The 19,530-nt window shown below is 46.4% G+C and overlaps 1 protein-coding gene across 3 annotated transcripts in view; it reads left to right on the plus strand.

Annotated features, from left to right (window-relative positions):
- OSMR (oncostatin M receptor) overlaps positions 1 to 19,530 on the plus strand; it is a 345,202-nt gene that overhangs the window by 173,592 nt on the left and 152,080 nt on the right. For all 3 annotated transcript variants that reach the window (XM_069221332.1, XM_069221326.1, XM_069221330.1), the window contains exon 7: positions 19,102 to 19,250. In XM_069221332.1, the coding sequence (XP_069077433.1) occupies positions 19,102 to 19,250 (149 nt within the window). The remainder of the gene's footprint in view (positions 1 to 19,101; positions 19,251 to 19,530) is intronic.

The raw sequence follows: 19,530 nt of genomic DNA on the forward strand, positions 1-19,530 counted from the left end.
ATTTGGGCAGTTGAAGAGTTTATTTTTCAGTGAGTTTCACTGCAATTATGAAATTATCCCCATCTTCAAAAAGCACATTTGTGACCAGCCCGCGAACTATTAGTCTCATCAACAGCACATAAAAATTACTTAGTAAGGTTATCCTGGGTAGACTGAAGAATTGGTTGTCAGCTAATTACATTTTGTCACCCCTACAGGTACGTTTTAAAGTCTCTATGTGCCAAGAATAACAAAGTGTTCCGTTTACAGCTGTTGTATTGGAAAACTATTACTCTGGATGGGGGACGATTCTCTGTTGTATTTGTCGACCTGCATACTGCCTTTGATTTAGTTCCCAAAACAACTAAATGGCAGTTCTCTCTGAGCTGGGTGTGCACACTTACATTCTAGACATCATAGTGAGGTTGCACTCCAAAAACTATGCCCAGGTTAGGTATGGTAATGCAAGGGAACTGACAAACCCCTCCCTGTGCAATGGTCAAGTGGTGTACTTGGATGAGTGTGATAATGATGCGCCTAGACTGTCAAACTTATGGGTTCTGGCGCTCCTGTGCACCAATGATACCATGCTCCTCTCCAAGTCTCCAATGGGTCTCCTAAGGTTGCTGAACTGGTTTGAGAGTTTTTGCAAGTTTATGGGTTTGGAGATCAATGTGAGCAAAACCAAATACATGGTTCTGAACCCAGGGCATATAACCAGGGAAAACTCCATGTGTGCAGGGGTTCCACTCAAAAACGTTCTCACAATTGCTTACCTGAGTTTAACACTTACAGAACACATAGGGCGGCAAGCTCACATCATGCAACACAGGCTTTAGATGGAGCAAGCGGTGGGTGAGATCATTAAGATATTGCTTGGCTCTCAGTTTTGCCCCGTACAGCCGGCCCTTCAGTTCTATAACTATAGGGCCCTTGGGATAGCCTCATATGGAGCAGAACTGTGGGGGCATCTGAATACCCCCACCTTATCTATGGTGGGAAACTGTTGTGTGCACCAGTTGGTTGGTGTACCAGTCAGCACTCCATTGCTACCACTCAGGATGGATCTTGGATTGAGACCATTGTCTGACAGGATAGGCCTTCATTCCCTGCATTATTGGATGATGATCTGGGCTACCACGGAGCTCTTCTGCTATTGGCAGGGGCTCGAGAAAATCCTTTGTCATGCTGGCTATGGCAACATAGCATGGATAAAATATTTGAAATGCACACTCACAGAGATAGGGCTGGCAAGCATGTGGAGTGTCCAAGGTGAGGCTGGGAGTTGTTCTAAAGATAAGCTTAAAGCTGCCTTTTGGCATTTCAGAAGCTCACACCTACACACCCAGACGAGGTGAGGTTCCCTCATTGACGCTTTTCTTTTTAGCTAAAGACACTTACATTCAGAAGGACTCTATGGATGAGATTGAGCCACTCTTGGCTCGGCGCTTGTACCTGCAATTTCACTCCGGGTACCACTTCAAACCTTTATTGCAAGGTGGGAACGAGGGCAGCAAGTTATTGATCAGCGATGCCCAGCATGTGATAACAGCAACGAAACTGTGGAACATGTTATGTTCTTCTGCCCAACCTACTTACATTGTAGGAGACGGTGGATAATCCCGTTCTACTAGTCTCTGGGCGTTAGGGAGTGCAGCGAGGCCCTCAGAATACTGAGGTGTGATAACAACAAGGAGATGCTCTTTTCACTAACTCAATATCTTTTGGGACTGTGGAGGGCAAGGGGAAATCTGCGTTCAGCAAATGATAATATAGCAAGTGGTGAGCTTATCAGTGTGTAATGCATCATCAACTGCCTAGTAAATTGATCCAGCATAAGCATGATACAATCTCACCACTGTTGCCTTTAGTCATTTTACTGCTAAGGTTCGCAGTGTGCCATTGGGCATATGTGCAGAGTCCTAAAAAACTAGTGTGTTGTTCAGCACTTACAGATAAAGATGTCTAGTCCTGATGTGCAATACTTTCTCCTGATTTCAATTCTTTCTTAACCTCTACAACAACTGGACCCTACCACACATGTGGCTCCTATACTGTATTTAAGATGTTTTTAACTATTTATTTGCGTCAAAAAAATTAGCGCCGGCTAACGCCATTCTGAAGCGCCATGCGGGCGCCGTATTTATTCAATGACGTTAGCCGGCGTTAGCCGCCGGCGCTGCCTGGTGTGCGTGAAAAAAAACGACATACACCAGGCAGCGCCGGCGTAAGGGGAAAATGGAGTATGGGCGTCCAAAAATGGTGCAAGTCGGGCTGAGGCAAAAAAAATCGCCTCAACCCAATTTGCGCCATTTTTTTACGATGCCCAACCCCCATTGAAATGACTCCTGTCTTAGCAAAGACAGGAGTCATGCCCCCTTGCCCAATGGCCATGCCCAGGGGACTTATGTCCCTTGGGCATGGTCATTGGGCATAGTGGCATGTAGGGGGGCACAAATCAGGCCCCCCTATGCCACACATTTTTTTTTAAAAAAATACTTACCTGAACTTACCTTAATGTCCCTGGGATGGGGCCCTCCATCCTTGGGTGTCCTCCTGGGGTGGGCAAGGGTGGCAGGGGGTGTCCCTTGGGGCGGGGGAGGGCACCTCTGGGCTCATTCTGAGCCCACAGGTCCCTTAACGCCTGCCCTGACCCAGGCGTTAAAATCCGGCACTAATGCGGGTTTTTTAGCCCCGCCCACTCCCGGGCGTCATTTTTGCCCGGGAGTATAAATACGACGCATATGCATCGGAGTCATTTTTTAAGACGGGAACGCCTACCTTGCATATCATTAACGCAAGGAAGGTGTTCACGCAAAAAAATGACGCTAACTCCATGAACTTTGGCGCTAGATGCGTCTAACGCCAAAGTATAAATATGGAGTTAGTTTTGCGTCGAATTTGCGTAAAAAAAACGACCCAAATTCGGCGCAAACGGAGTATAAATATGCCCCTTAATATATAAATGAAAACTATGTGCCAGGCCATTTGTTACTTTTTTACTGTATGTCTGATGTGATATTAACTCCTTCCATGCTGAATCTTTCTGTCCTCTGCAATCAATCAGGAAATCCCTCACGTGCGAGCACCAGAGGGATTTCCTTTCTGCGAAAACAGCCTCGGGAGGTGGGCAACAATTTGACAACCTCCCGACGCTGTTTTTGGTTTTCAGGGAAATGACAATCAGAGATCTCTGCAAACAAATCTCTGAAAATGCCCCCCGAGCACCAATCCAGACAGGAGAGGTATTGTTGGAAAGGGGAGAGTCTCTCTTTCCAATGGTATCCTTCCCCAGTGGATCCCTGCTTGGGGATCACCACAGGAGGGTGATCCCCAAGCAGGGCTCCACCCTCTAGACACCAGGGAGTATAGAGCAGCCCCTTGGGCAAAGGCTTGAGCTCCCCTCCATTTTTTGGGCCAGTTTAGTCTTTCAGCTCCACCTGGGGGTCAGATCGGGGCAACAGCTTCTTATCTGCCCCTCCAGGGGTGCAGAAAGCCTTATAGGCACTAGGGTTCTCTTTTGTTTTATGTAGAGGTGGGGGCTGCCCAAAATGGGCATGCCAAAGCCTCCAACCACCCCAAAATAAATAGAAACTGTCTTTCTCCCCGTGGGGGGGATAGGTGGGGTAATTACCCCATATCTGCCCTCCGGGGGCAGAAAGCCCCCTAGATACCAGGGATCCTTTTTTTGTAAGTGTAGAGGTGTTCATTTCCCCACCCCACATAAATAGGGGGGCAGATAGGGTAATTACGAGACAGCCCACTAGAATCCAGGGAATAAAAAAAAACAACATAAAAGGTTTGGGTGTGCCCACCTCCATGGGCATGGTTATGCCCCCACCCCAACTGAACGGTGTAACAGTCTATCAGCCCCCCGTGGACTAAAGCATATCATCCCAATGGCAAGCAGGACATCTGACTCTTTTGGGTTTTGATTTTACATATAGGCCAAGAGAACTTGGCTAACTTCCAATATCATCCCACTTGCAATGGTAAGCGGCTGCACATTTTTGGATTTGGGTACGCTGCCACCTAAAAAAATCTACCAGACCCCGACACTTCTAATAACTAAACATTTGAGGGAGTCCAGAATGGTGTACCTCACATGCACCCCACACCACTTTCTTACCCACAAAGCCCTGCAAATTGCCAACTTTATTTCTGTGCTGGAAATTCTGAAATCCATAAAATTCCTATTAACCAGCATTGCCCCAGGTGTACTGATAAAAACTCTGCTACTTGTGTGGGTGCCCAAAGCAGAGTCAGCCTAAAAACATGAAAAAAACTTCCCTATTGGAGCCGTTTTGGTTCTTTCTCAATTTCTACAAGTTTTTGGGCCTTCCCTGTTACAGGCACTTGGCCCACCTACACAAGTGAGGTATCATTTTTATCAGGAGACCAAGGGGAATGTTTGGTGGTAGCAAATTTGTGGTGACATGGTGTCCCACACAGAAAAGTGAGGAAAATGTGATTTGTTAGCTAATTTTGAGGTTTTGTGGGGATCCTGGGTAAGAAAACCGTTGTGGGATCCACGCAAGCCACACCTCCCTGGACTCCGCCGGGTGTTTTCAGAAGAGTCTGGGTTCGGTAGGTTTCCGCAGATTGCCACCAAGCCTGGGAGCAAAAATGCAGGTGCCCTTTTGCAAAAACAGGTAATTTTGCGATAGATAATTTTGATGTCTCCACAATATGTTTTGGGCCCTTCTCTGTTGCGGCACTTGACCCACCCACTCAAGTGAGGAAGCATTTTTATCAGGATACCTGGGTGAACGTTGGGTGGCAGGAAATTTGTGGGTCCCACCAGATTCCAGAACATCCCATCACAGAAATGTAAGGAAAATGTGTTTTGTTAGGCAAATGTTGAGGTTTGCAAGTGATTCTGGGTATCAGAATCTTGTGAGAGCCACAGAAGTCATGAAAACCTGGATTCCCCTGGGTGTCTAGTTTTAAAAAACTTTACAGGTTTCCTGTAGGAATCTGACCTGGTATGTGTTGGATACCTAAGGTATTTATGCCTTGTACCAGGTCCAGGTACCCCCTCTTCATGAAGTGTAGGCAGTGTCTAGAAGGCACTATAGAGGTAGCTGTGGATGAGCAGCCAAGGCTTATCTAGGAGACATGCAAAGCTCATGTAATACCACTGTAGTCACACAGCACATACACAAATCAAAGAAAACAGTTGTGCAGAAATAAAGGTACTTTATTTTTGGAACACAATACCACAAATTACTAGAAGGGGAACCCACCAATGGAAGGTAAGTAATACACTAAATATATACACTAGTAGTCAGAAATAGGCATAGAAAAGGTTAGAAAACACTGCAAATAGCAATAACAAATAGTGACCCTAGGGGAACACAAACCATATACTAAAATAATGGAATGCGAACACAGGACTCCCACCTAGATAAGTGGAATGTGTAGAGGGGAGTAGGGAGTACTAGAAAACCACAGAAGTAAGTAACACAGTACCCCCCAGCGAACAGGAAAGCTGGAGTAAAGCACTGGCTTTTCCCCAAACTACCTAAAAGGAGGAAAAGAAGAAAAAGAAGACACTCAGTCAAGGCTGCAAGAAAACCAGCTCTGGATTCCTGAAGAAAGAAGACCTGTGGAAAGAGGGGACCAAGTCCAAGAGTCATAGTGGAGTCCAGGAGGAGTAGGAGCTACTACCCATCCCAGCTCTACTAGAGGAGTTGTTCAACGGTGATGAACAACAGGTCAGCACTGCAGCCCTGGAGCCATAGAAGAGTTCATGATGGATGCAGAAGATGCCCCACGCTGGAATGAAGATTGCAGATGGGTGTTGGTGCAGGAATTCCACCAACAAGCCTTGGCAAAGGCAAACATGCGGTTAGTGAAAAGGGGTGCTGCCGGCAACCAGCAAGGCCCAGGAGGACTCAACCCAGGAGAGGGAGTCACAGGGGACCCTCAGCATCGCAGAGAGTTCACAGGAGCAGAGGCAGCACCCACAGGAGTTCCACAGGACCAGGACGTAGGAGTCGCAGAAGGAGCACCACGCCGCTGGAGAACCACGCAGGAGACTGTGCTTTGCAGGAAGAAGTGCTGGGGACTGGAGCTGCACGTAGCCTGAAGATCCCTTGGAGGAGAGACCAACAAGCCTTGGCAGCTGCAAAAGACATGGTACACTGGGGTACTGTTCTCCATGGGAAGGCAAAGGCTTACCTACCAAAGTTGAACAACTAGCAGAGAGGACCAAGAGGACTAATCCGGACCACCACCCGTGATGCAGGATCCACGCAGCTCGAGATGAGGGGAGATCCACGCAGCAGGTCGTCATTTGCTGTAGGTGCATTCGGTTGCAGGGGAGTGACTCCTTCACTCCAAGGGAGATTCCTTCTTCTTGTGCAGGCTGAAGAGTTGCTGTCTTCTGAGGATGCACGGCCAGGGAAATGTTGCAAAGCTGGCAGGATCCGTGTAATCAAAGTTGCAGAAGAGTCTTCTTTGGTGATTGTAGCAATGTCAGTTCCTGGAGGGTCCAGTCATGGTTCCTGTGGCCAGACGTCGAACTGGAGGTTGCAGAGGAATCCTACCAGAGTCTTGCAAGCCAAATCTGAGGACCTACCCAAGAGAGAGACCCTAAATAGCCCTGAAAGGGGGATTGGTCACCTAACCAGGTAAGCACCTATCATGAGAGGGCCTTGACGTCACCTGCCTGACCTGGCCACTAAGATGCTCCCAGAATTTTCTGCCAACCTTGGAAACAAGATGGCAGAACCCAGGGACCCTCTGGAGGAGCTCTGGGCACCGCCCCTGGGGTGGTGATGGACAGGGGAGTGGCCACTCCCCTGTCCATTGTCCAGTTTTGCGCCAGAACAGGGACTGGAGGTCCTTGAACCGGTACGGACTGGTTTATGTATGAAGTGCACCAAATGTGCCCTTCAAAGCATGCCAGTGGCTTGGGGAGGCTACCCCTCCCAAGCCAGTCACACATGTTTCCAAAGGGAGAGGATGTTACCTCCCTCCCACAAAGGAAATCCTTTGTTCTGGTTTCCTGGGCTTGATCAGATCAAGCAGCAGGAGGGCAGAAACCTGTCTGAGGGGTGGCAGCAGCTGGGCTGCCTGAAAAACCCTGTAAGACTGGTGGTAGCAATGCTGGGGGTCCTCTAAGGAACCACCAGAGTGCATGAAATTATACTTCCAATACTTGCAACAGTATTGCGGTATGATTCTGACATGTTTGATACCAAACATGCCCAGGTTTAGAGTTACCATTTTGTAGCTAGACATAGGTAGTGACCTATGTCCAGTACAAGCATAAAATGGCGTCTCGCAATCACAAAGTCCAGGAAAATGTATCTCAAGTTTATGGGGGCACCTCTGCTAGTGCAGGGGTGCTCTCACACACAGGTACCTGCACCCTGCCCTCTGGGCTGAGAGGGCCTACCATAGGGGTGACTTATAGTGACCTGGTGCAGAGACCTGTAGTGAAACGGGTGCATGCACCCGTTTCACGCAGGCTGCACTGGCAGGCCTGCAGAACCCTTTGCATGGGCTCCCTGTGGGTGGCAGAATAACTGCTGCAGTCCATAGGGATCACCTGATACCTACACTGAAATCTGGGAAGTTTGGTATCAAACTCCTCAGCACAATAAATGCACACTGATGCCAGTGTGCAATTTATTGTAACATACACCCAGAGGGCATCTTAGAGATGCCCTCTGAATACTAATCTGACTCCTAGTGTCGGCTGACCAGTTTCTGCCAGCCTGCCACACACCAGACATGTTGCTGGCCACATGGGGAGAGTGCCTTTGTCATCTGTGGCCAGTAACAAAGCCTGTACTGGGTGGAGGTGCTTCTCACCTCCCACTGCAGGAACTGTAACACCCTGCGGTGAGCCTCAAAGGCTCGCCCCTTTTGTTACAGCGCCCCAGGGCATCCCAGCTAGTGGAGATGTCCACCCCTCCAGCCACTGCCCCCACTTTTGGCAGCAAGGCTGGAGGAGATTATGAGAAAAACAAGGAGGAGTCACCCACCAGTCAGTACAGCCCCTAAGGTGTCCTGAGCTGAGGTGACCCCTGCCTTTAGAAATCCTCCATCTTGAGTTTGGAGGATTCCCCCAATAGGATTAGGGATGTCCCCCCTCCCCACAGGGAGGAGACACAAAGAGGGTGTAGCCACCCTCAAGGACAGTACCCATTGGCTACTGCCCTCCCAGACCGAAACACACCCCTAAATTCAGTATTTAGGGGCTCCCCAGAATCCAGGAAAGAAGATTCCTGCAACCTGAAGAAACAAGAAGGACTGCTGACCTACAAGCCTGCAGAGAAGGAGGAAGACGACAACTGCTTTGGCCCCAGCCCTACTGGCCTATCTCCAACTTCGAAAACCTGCAACCAGCGACGCATCCGACAGGGACCAGCGACCTCTGAAGCCTCAGAGGACTGCCCTGGACTAAAGGACCAAGAAACTCCTGTGAACAGCAGCCCTGTTCAAAACCAGCTACTTCTTTGCAACAAAGAGGCAACTTCTAAACACTGCACGTTTCACACCGGAAACTTCTCACTCTGCACCCGACGCCCCCGGCTCGAGATTCAGAGAACCAACACTTCAGGGAGGACTCCCTGGTGACTGCGAGCCCGTGAATAACCAGAGACGACCCCGCTGAGCCCCCATACCGACGCCTGCAGAGAGAATCCAGAGGCTCCCCCTGACCGCAACTTCCTATAACAAGGGACCCGACGCCTGGAACCAACACTGCACCCGCAGCCCCCAGGACCTGAAGGAACCGAACTTCAGCGCAGGAGTGACCCTCTGCCTAGCCCAGGTGGTGGCTGTCCCAAGAAGCCCCCCCTGTGCCTGCCTGCACCGCTAGAGTGACCCCGGGTCTCTCCATTGTTTCCTACCTGAAACCCGGCGCCTGCTTTGCACACTGCACCCGGCCGCCCATGTGCCGCTGAGGGTGTGTGTGTGCCTACTTGTCCCCCCCCCCAGTGCTCTACAAAACCCCCCTGGTCTGCCCCCGAGGATGCAGGTACTTACCTGCTGCAGACTGGAACCAGAGCACCCCTGTTCTCCATAGGCCCCTATGTGTTTTGGGCACCTCTTTGACCTCTGCACCTGACCGGCCCTGAGCTGCTGGTGTGGTAACTTTGGGGTTTCCTTGAACCCCCAATGGTGGGCTGCCTATGCCCCAGAACTGAGACTTGTAAGTGTTTTACTTACCTCCTAATCTAACCTTTACTTACCTCCCCCAGGAACTGTTGATTTATGCACTGTGTCCACTTTGAAAAAAGCTTATTGACATTTTTACAAAGACTGTATATGATATTGCTGTTATTCAAAGTTCCTAAAGTATCTAACTGAAGTACCTTACAGTTAAAGTGTTTAATGTAAATCTTGAACCTGTGGTTCTTAAAATAAACTAAGAAAAAATATTTTTCAATATAAAAACATATTGGCCTGGAGTAAGTCTTTGAGTGTGTGTTCCTCATTTATTGCCTGTGTGTGTACAACAAATGCTTAACACTACCCTCTGATAAGCCTACTGCTTGACCACACTACCACAAAATAGAGCATTAGAATTATCTAATGTTGCCACTATCTTACCTCCAAGAGGAACCCTTGGACTCTGTGCACACTATTTCTCACTTTGAAATAGTATATACAGAGCCAACTTCCTACGGAATCGCTTGGGGATTGTCTCTGGCCAGTTGGGCCACCTGGACACAGGACGTGGGCGTCGGGTGCAAAGTGGTTTAGGACTAACGCTTCTGGAGTGAGGTGGGAGTCCTTTAGAAGCAGTTTCTTCTTCCTTCTTGTTGGACAGGTCTGCTGTCCACGGGAGTTTCTTGGTCCTCTGTGATGCAGGCAGTCCCCTGAAGGCTTTTCAGAGGTTGCTGGACCTGTAGGAGGCGTCGCTATTCTTTTGCAGCTGTTTGAAGCAGGAGACGGGCCGGTAGGGCTGGGGTCAAGTCAGTTGTTGTTTTCTCTTCTCTGCTGGGTTTTCAGCTAAGCAATCCTTCTTTCTTGAGGTCATCAGGAATCTGATGAGCTGGGTTCCAGGGGGCCCTTCAATTCTAAATTTAGGGGAGTGTTAGGGACAGAGGGCAGTATCCAATGGGCTACTGACCCTGAGGGTGGCTACACCCTCCTTGTGCCCACTCCATTTGGGGAGGGGGCACATTCCTATCCCTATTGATTCTAATCCTCCAAAGCAAGATGGAAGATTTGTCAAGGAGGGTGCCACTTCAGCTCTGGACGCCTTAGGGGTGGTCTTGGCTGAGGGGGTGACTCCTCCTTGTTTTTACTAATTTTCTCTCTGGACTTGCCGCCAAAAGTGGAGCTGTGTCCGGGGGGGCGGGCATCCACACTGGCTGGAGTGCCCTGGGGGCACTGTAATCCGAGGCTTGAGCCTTTGAGGCTCACAACCAGGTGTTACAGTCCCTGCAGGGGGAGATGTGAAGCACCTCCACCTAGGGCAGGCTTTGTTTCTGACCATAGAGTGCACCAAGGCACTCACCCCATGTGGTCAGAAACTCGTCTGAAAGTGGCAGGCTGGCACAGACCTGTAAGTCTTACACTAGCAGTTGGGCGAACATGCAGGGGACAATTCTACGATGCCCTCTGTATGCATTTTTCAATAAATCCCACAGTGGCATCAGTGTGGGTTTATTGTGCTGAGAAGTTTGGTACCAAACTTCCCAGTATTCAGGGAAGCCATTATGGTGCTGTGGAGTTCGTGTTTGACAAACTCCCAGATCATATACACTTTATGGCTACACTGCACTTTCAATGTCTAAGAACAGACTTAGACACTGTAGGGGCATATTGCTCATGCAGCTATGCCCTCACCTGTGGTATAGTGCACCCTTTTTGTAGGGCTATAAGGCCTGCTAGAGGGGTGACTTACCTGTGCCACAGGTAGTGGTTTGTGGGCATGGCACCCTGAGAAGAGTGCCATGTCGACTTAGCCTTTTTCTCCTCACCAGCACACACAAGCTGCAAGGCAGTCCCCAGGGTGGTATAATACATGCTGCACGCCTTAGAGACCTTCCCTGGCCACAGTGCCCTTGGTACCATGGGTACCTTTTACAAGGGACTTAACTGTATGCCAGGGCTGTGCCAGTTGTGGGAACAAAGGTACAGTTTTAGGCAGAGGCCACTGGTGCTGGGGCCTGGTTAGCAGGATCCCAGCACACTTTCAATCAAAGTTGTCATCAAGCTAGGCAAAAAGCGGGGGGTAACCATGCCAACTGTGGCATTTTCCTACAGGCATTGTTGGAAACAGCCTTTCTACCAGGCACATTAAAAGAAAGGGTACATTTGTAGTGCAAAATGTGATGTGTACTTGCTGTGTTTTGGGACCTTTCCTGTCGGAGACACAAGGCCTACCCACACAAGTGAGGTACCATTTTTATTGGGAAACTTAGAGGAACACAAAATTGTAGAAAAAGTGTTGCTGTCAATTGTCTTTCTCCGCATTTCCACCTTCCAAATAAGACAGTGTGTAAGAAAGAAGTCATTTTGAGAAATGCAGAAATGCCTCTAATTCACATGCTAGTAGGGGTACCCACAAATTCAGAGATGTGCAAATAACTACTGCTTCTAAACTTCATATCTTGTGCCCATTCCGGAAATACATAGGTTTCCTTTATACCTAGTTTTCATTCTTCATATTTTCCAAATGAATTACTGAATACTCGGTACACAATGTAAAACTATTGCAAAGTGCAGGTCCGTTATTAACTCTGGGTACCTCGGGTTCCTGGTGAACCTACAAGCCCTATATATTACCTCACCCAAAAGGATCTAGCGAACATAATGGTTTATTGTTTTTAAAACCCTGCCACAGTAGAAGTAGTGATGGATGAAAACATAGACAGAAATGGTTGTGTTTTTTAACTCAATTTCAGTATTTATTTTAGTTCAACTGTTGCTTTCTGTAGGAAAACCTTAAAGAATCTACTCAATTTAACCCTTGCTGAATTCAGAATTCTGTTTACTTTTCAGAAATGTATAGCTTTCCAGGATCCACTTTTGGTTTCATAGCCATTTCTACCACTAACTGGACGAAAGCCGAAAGCACAAAAAATAGGAAAAATGGGCTATCTCCCAGTAAAATACCAAAACTGTATTGAAAAATGTGGTTTTCTGATTTAAGTCTGCCTGTTCCTGAACGCTCGGAAAATGTTGATTTTAGCAATGCAAACCTTTTGTTGATGCCATTTGCAGGGAAAAAAACAGATGCTTTCTTCTGCAGCACTTTTTTTCCATTTACCCCCAAAAAGTCAAAATCTAGCTGCATTTTGGCTAATTTCTCAGTCCCCTCCAGGGGTATCCACAAACTCTGAGTACTTGTAGAATCCCCATGATGCTGGGTAAATAGGGTGCACATTTAGAATACATACCTATGTACCATACATATCTGCACATAAAGTTATGAGGGCCTAAGAGCGGACTACCTAAATAGCCAAATAGGAGCTCAGCACTGTGGGTGGGAGGGGGAAGGCCTAGCAGTGAATGGGTTAATGCAATGTACAATTGTTTATGTGTTTTTTGGCCTAGTGCCAAATAAAGACTTGACTGACTGACTGGTATTTATACCACACAACCTGCCATAGGTAAAGTATGAGTTGGTGCTCATTCAGTCGTCTGGCAATGGTATTCCAAACAATTTCCTGTACTTCATATATCACCTACCTAAGTAGCACCTTAGACACAGCTCATATATTTGTATTAAATTAAACGTACACTACAAGCACAGCTTTTATATCAAATCAAATGGGTCCCTCAAAAGATGTGCACATTAGTCAACAATGTAATCTTTCCTCCTAACATTTCAATGTGAAACAAGCAGTTCCATGTCTACTTGGCAGTCAGGGACAGAGACACAAGTGTATGGGTGGTGATGTCTGAAAAGGACCACCAGCTCCATTTATACATGAAAGTAAGTATGTATAAATGTGGTATTTGTATAACACGACTAATCCAAAAGGCAGCAAAGAGCTGAACAGGGTCAAAGGCAGAGTTCCAGTCAGAGAGGCAAGGGAGTGCTAAATTCGGGAAACGTCCGGAACAACGACACTGGAACGACAACAGCGTTATCACAAGTAGAACCATGCTTACGTTAACAACGACTCCCTTTTTCTCTGCCTTAAACACGCATGTGCACATGGGTGGTTAAAGCAGAGAAAAAGGGAGGCACCATTGGGAGAGGACGCGGTCAGTTAAGTGGGGATGGGGGGTAGTTTTGTTTTTAGGGGAGGGGTGGGTGGTCATGGTAATTTTGTTTTTAGAGGCAGGGTGGGGGGTCAGGGTAATTTTGTTTTTAGGGACGGGGTGGGGGGTCGGGGTAATTTTGTATTTAGGGTGGGTGGGGGTGGGTTTTCAGGAGCGGGATGTCGGGGTAATTTTGTATTTAGGGCAGGTGGGGGGGTTGGGTTTTAAGGGGTGGGGTAATTTTGTATCTATGGTGGGTGGGTGTCAGGTGTTTAAGGGTGGGGGTAGGGGTAGTATGCGGTCAGGTAAGTGGGGCTGGGGTAGTTTTTAGGGTTGGGGTAGTTTTTAGGGGTCAGCGTGGTTTAGGTAGTTTTTTTTTTTAAGGGGCTGGGTGGGGGATCAGGGTAGTTTTGCTTTTAGGGCTGGGTGGGGGGGGCGGGGGTACTATGGTTTTTAGGGTGGGGTGGTAGGTCGGGGTAATTTTGTTTTTAGGGGCAGGGGTAATTTTAGTATTTAGGGTGGGTGGAGGTGCGGGGGAGTTTTTATGGGTGGGGTAGTTTTATTTTTGTGGTGGGAGTCGGTTGTTTTTAGGGCGGGTGGGGGTTGGAGTAGGTTTTAGGGCTCAGGGTGGGAGGGGGTATCAGGGTAGTGTTTAGGGGTGGGGGTCGGGGTAGTTTTATTTTTAGGCAGGTGGGGGTCAGGGTAGTTCTATTTTTAGAGCGGGGGTCAGGGTAGTTTTATTTTTGGGGTGGGATCAGCTTTTAGGGCGGTTAAGGGGATCGGGGTAGATTTCAGGGCTCAGGGTGGGTGGGGGTATCAGGGTACCTGTGTTTATATGGCGGGTGGGGTGGCATGCGAAAACCACACATGCCTTTGTTGTAAGGGCATGCGTGGTAAAGGTGGTCGTGGAAACAACGCAGTCGTTGTTCTGACCGCGTTGTTCAGGCATGTGTGGTTGGCGCATGCATTGTTCCATCATATATCCCTAGATTCTGAAAGGGGAGTGGACATTTCACTGTGTCACAATGCAGTGCTTTCGAAATTTTGGGTTTTTAGCAATTACCTACATTGAATAATGATAGGGTTGTCCTGATGGATACATGATGTCGACCCAGATCCTGGATGTATAGATGACCAAAGATTACTGCTTAGTTTTGAATTCTTGCACATGTGTCTTGTCTGATGGTGCATTTGAAGATGGTGTGCTTAGAGCACTGGGGATTGTGAGCTTGCCACATAGACATGGGTGCTGGCCCGCATGCTTTTGTAGTTGATGTTACTGGCCTTGAAGTGTGTGAGACCCCAAGGAGAGCCAGTGAATTTTCATTAGGGTAAGATTGATGTGGTGATATTTCTCTAGGACCTTTGTTGAGGTGTGCATTTAGAGTGCCTGATCCAATGCCTGCTGCATACTGTACACTCTGGCTTTGCTATCTGCCCTAACACTACAGGTGTTTCTTTTTGTGTGACTGTCCATTTTATTAGATAGTGTGAATGACTCTCTCCCTGACTCCACTGTGCAAAATGTCCCTCTACATTTGTCATTGCGTTCTCTACTTTCCTACTAGAATACCCATTTTCATTCTCTTCTTACAAGCACCCTACAAACGGCATTTATATAATGACTTTGTGTAGTAGGGCAGGAGTGTGGCCCGCAAGAACTGGATCCTTCCTAGATTTTCAGGATATCCACATGAGGTACATTTCCATACAATCTGTGTCCATGGGAATCATTTACATAGCCTTTGGTTTTCCTTATAATCTGGCATAGCTCTACTACATCAGGAATATGCTCACATTCTCAACAGCATTTATACCACTAAGTGATTTAAATTGTGTCCTCAAGCTGTCTGTTATGGACCCTTATGTTTTTGAGGGGGGAGTGAGGTTGAGGTGCAGTGTGCAGTCCATGGAGATTTGATATATATTATTCAGACATTTGCCTAGAAATATAGCAAACTGAGCATGCAATAATATAACTTGATTCCCAAAGTTTAAGCCAATGTACTTTTGCATCATAAGATGGTATTTACATGTTCAGAAATTCCACAGTTTAGAAAGATGTTTTCTTAGTCCTGAGTGACAACCAGAGAGAGTAGTGCGGCATCCTAGAGGCGTATCAGGGAGGTATTCATGAAAAATGCAATGCAAATGAGGGGAATGCCAACAAAGGGATGACTTATTATGGATTCTCAAACATTTTGCACTACATAGCCACGTACATGAATGGTGCCTAAGTGGGGCAAGAAACATGAGAATGCACACAAAACAATCCTGTTTTAAGCAGTGTGTGTAAGAAAGAACAGGTAATATGGGATAATGTTTTCAACCTGAAGAAAAAGAAAATTGTGTTTTCTAATGTATTTGTTTATATCTAGTGGTTTTCTAAAGCACAAACTAAGCCCAAGAAAAGCAGGCACTAGAACGCTGTAGCAAGAGGTCACAAACATGAAAGTAGGTAGAACACCCTCCAAGGTGTTGGATGGAACGCTTGAATTAATCTTGCCACTGGTAATCACCCGGGCTGCCTCCCAAGCAATTATTTTTTGCCCACCATGCCGCCTCAGTTTGGACCCAGCCATATGCAAATCAGTCTTGATCCTGCTCCTCATTGGAACACAAGGAACCTAGGACTGTGTTGCCCCTAGTCAGGGCTTTTCAGCCAGGTATAACTTGGGTCTGGTGTCACAGTGAGCCTGGGACACATGTCTGAGCATACCCAGCACACTTAGGGCAGTGTTTGAATTAATCTCAACCACTGGCAATCAATCAGACGGCATCTCAATCCATCGTTTTTTGCCCTCCATGCCACCGCACTTTGGACCCAGCCATATGCAAATCAGGTTTGACCCAGCTCCTCATTTGAGCAGTACAGCCAAAGCTCCTATACCAGGTCCTCCCTGAACCAGAACACAGGCAACCTAAGACAGGTTAACCCTAGTTAGGGCTCTTCAGCCAGATATGGCTTGTTTCCAATGGCACAGTGAGCCTGGGATCCAGGTCTAGGCATACCTGGCTCACTTAGGGCGGCAGTTGCAAAAACAACAAGGTGATGGATGGAATACTTGAACTAATCTCAACCAGTGGCAATTGCTTGGACCCGCATCCCAGTCCATTATTTTGTGCCCACCATCCCACCTCAATTTGGTCCCAACCATATGCATATCAGTCTTTACCTTGCTTCTCAGGGGAATAGAACTGCTAGGCCAGGTCCTCCATCAACAAGAACACAAGAACCCGTTTCACCTTAGTTAGGGCTCTCCAGCCAGGTATAGCTTGGTTCCAGTGGCACAGTGAGCCTGTGTCCCATGCCTGGGCACATCAGGCACACTTAGTGCAGCTATTCAAAAACACCATGCCCATGTCACTGTTGACAATTAGAGAGCTCTCCTGAAGCTCTTGGGATCCTGGGCCTCGAAGTACACCCACAGGAAGTGAAGGCACTGGCAGGACTTAAGCCCATTGCAAGGGACAGCAGGTACACTTTATAGTGCTAGTCCTGCAGCAGGTGTTGGCAATTAGAGAGCTCCTCCTGAAGGCTCCCCTCCCCCCACTGGAAGTGCAGGCACTGGCAGGACTGAAGATGAGTAACTGTTCTACCAAACAGAATTCCAGATTTGGATTACATATTTGTCAGAAAATAATGCTGCATACATTTTTGAAGCTTTACAAATCGGTTCATCCTGATACTTATGAGCCAGATTAGAAAAAGAAAAGCACTTTAAGATAGTAACTAATTTATCACATTGTTTCTTATTGGAAGAAGTGACATTGTAAGTATTCAGGATAAAGCATTAGGCTATCATTATGTTAAAACTGGAATTACAGAGATATTTATCTAGACTGCCAGGATTTTCAGTAAATTGTTCATCTCTAAAGCTTAATCGTTTCAATTGATTGTACCTTATAGAGGAAATAAGAAAATGATCCTTGATTGGCACATAGTAAGTAATCACTGGGTGAAGTATTCTACATATATTATTTAAAATGTATGATAACAGATTAGATGGTCTCTGTGTCACAGTAATGATATTCCTTAAGGGTGAAGTACGGCACTTTTCAGATACAGCCTGCAAGACAGTGAGTTATAGTTTGAGGTGGATGATAACCCTCCACGAGTAATAAAGGCACTAAACTGTTAGGTCCACGAAAATGTTCCAATAATTTAAGCCTGTTATAAACCCCTAGTAGCTATAGCAGAGAGCAGAGAGCCTTAGAGAAAATGTGTAAAGCATTCAGACTCTTGCTTTTTCTTTGAGGAAACATTTTATGAAATTCCGAGACAAAGGTTTGACTGCATCTCAATTATTATATATAGACAACACCCCAGGAACATTAAAAGATAAGAATGAATTTTTTAAAAATGTGCTTTTTGTTTTACACATTGAATGGGTCCTCTTTTCAATATTTTCTTGGAAACTGGGTTTGACCTTGAGAATACTGCCACAGTCTGCATAGATGGAGGGAACATGTTCATTAGTTTTTCCAGTTAGAAAGGGAATGAAGCAAGACTGTGTGCTGACCTCATCTCTATTCAGCCTTTCCCTCAACAAAGTATGTTGTCGGTAGCAAAGGTAGCTGTATATCCTACATGGGCGAATGAAAGCATGCTCAATGGATTGCTTTTCATGACAATGCGGTTTCACAGCATGTATAGTGAAATGTTTCAATGCACTGCAGACAGCCTCTAAACCCTTCTGCACAGATATTGCAGACTAACATGCTTACCTGTGATGTTGCATGGCGGGTAAGGGGACAGAACTACAGGGGAATGGTAGGGAGTAAAAGTCTCTACTTTGATGATCTCAGAGTGAGGTTTCCAAAAAATGGGAATTAGCGTGACTAGAAGGGCTAATGGAAGATGAAGATGGAATCTGTGTTTCCTAGAATTCTCTTTATGAACAGGAGGTTAGAGGGGTTGCTGACTGTAGCAGGTCATGCCCCAGAGGTAAAGTTTAGTAGTATGGGATGTTCAACTGACTGGCCAATGGATAATTGCATCAAGAATGCACGGAAGTAGGAAAGAGGAGAAACAAGGATATCTACCATGTGCCAACAGCTCTTCTGAATTGGGGTCTGGCCTAATCCAGTGCAGGGTTTCACAGCGAGGCAATCATTGGTGTGTTTGATTTAAACAATGCTTATGAGGGCTTGATGGAGCATGTCCACTCGTAACTAAGGGACCGGCTATATGCTACTAAGAGGATTATCAAGTAGATTTAATGGTGATTGACTGTGCCTTGCTTAAAGACAGGGTAAAGACTAAGGTGCTAAAAATGCAGTGTGGAGGGCTGCTGCAAGTCGAACAAGCAGATGTTTGTTAAGGACAAAACATTGATTTGATCCAGCCCTTTTGCAAAATAAAGCTGTATACCAAACTGAGTTTTTGATATTTTACATTTCCTGCCTATTTGGAGAGATGTAATAGTTGTCTAGTGTGTACAGGTGTGTGTTTTTGTGACCTAGGAGAGCTAGTAGGTTCCGATTGAAATCTCTTTTAAAAGCTGAAAGGGTATGTTCCCTAAAGGAGGAGGCAAAGTAGGTAATTGTCCAAGCCAGTCATCATTCTGACAGAGGTACACTTTTTCAGTGTAGCTTGGAAGAGCAGGGAAAGGTTTTGTATTTAGTGAGGATTGGGGTGAATGTTGAGCAACAGTGAAGACAAAGGATGGAGAGGTATGGTATATTTGTGGATGATTATTAAGGCATGAAAGTTACTTGATGTATTTAGGGGTTTTTATTGTGCCTTATTATTAAACATATATTATGCAATTACTAAATAATTAATTCAATAAAGCGCTTGTCTAATATTATAAATCCAGCTTATCACAAATATGTGTGAACGAAGTTATGTACGTTCTTCAGTCTCCAAGTAATTTTTACATCCTCATGGATATTTGTAATGTCAATAAAATTAGTATTGTTTGATTCTCTTTTTAGGCATTCACAAGCCACATACAAGTGTTCCAGCAGGGACTCGTGTTCTTGGAGCACTGGCAGCCGGCAAAAGATATACAACTTTACCTTAACTGCTGAAAACCCTCTAGGAAAAAGACATGCTAACCTTATCTTGGACGTAACACATAAAGGTGACGAATATGCAGTGTTTGTATCAATGACTCGCTGGAACATTTGAGGCTTTGATAATGGCAAAGCAGCATACGTGGATACCAATATACAGCAGTTGGCTATTCAGCTTACAAGTATTTACTATAAATTCATTTTAGGCACCTCTTGGGGAAGTGACTGATGTGTTAGTTGTGTTTTATAGATGATGTGTGTGTGTTGTCTTGTTTGACCACAACTATAGTAGAATCACTGAGTGAGGAAGGAGGAGATAGAGGGGTTACGGGTAGGCATGGAGCAGGG

Source organism: Pleurodeles waltl, chromosome 1_1 (assembly GCF_031143425.1).
Source record: "Pleurodeles waltl isolate 20211129_DDA chromosome 1_1, aPleWal1.hap1.20221129, whole genome shotgun sequence".
Lineage (NCBI taxonomy): Eukaryota > Metazoa > Chordata > Amphibia > Caudata > Salamandridae > Pleurodeles > Pleurodeles waltl.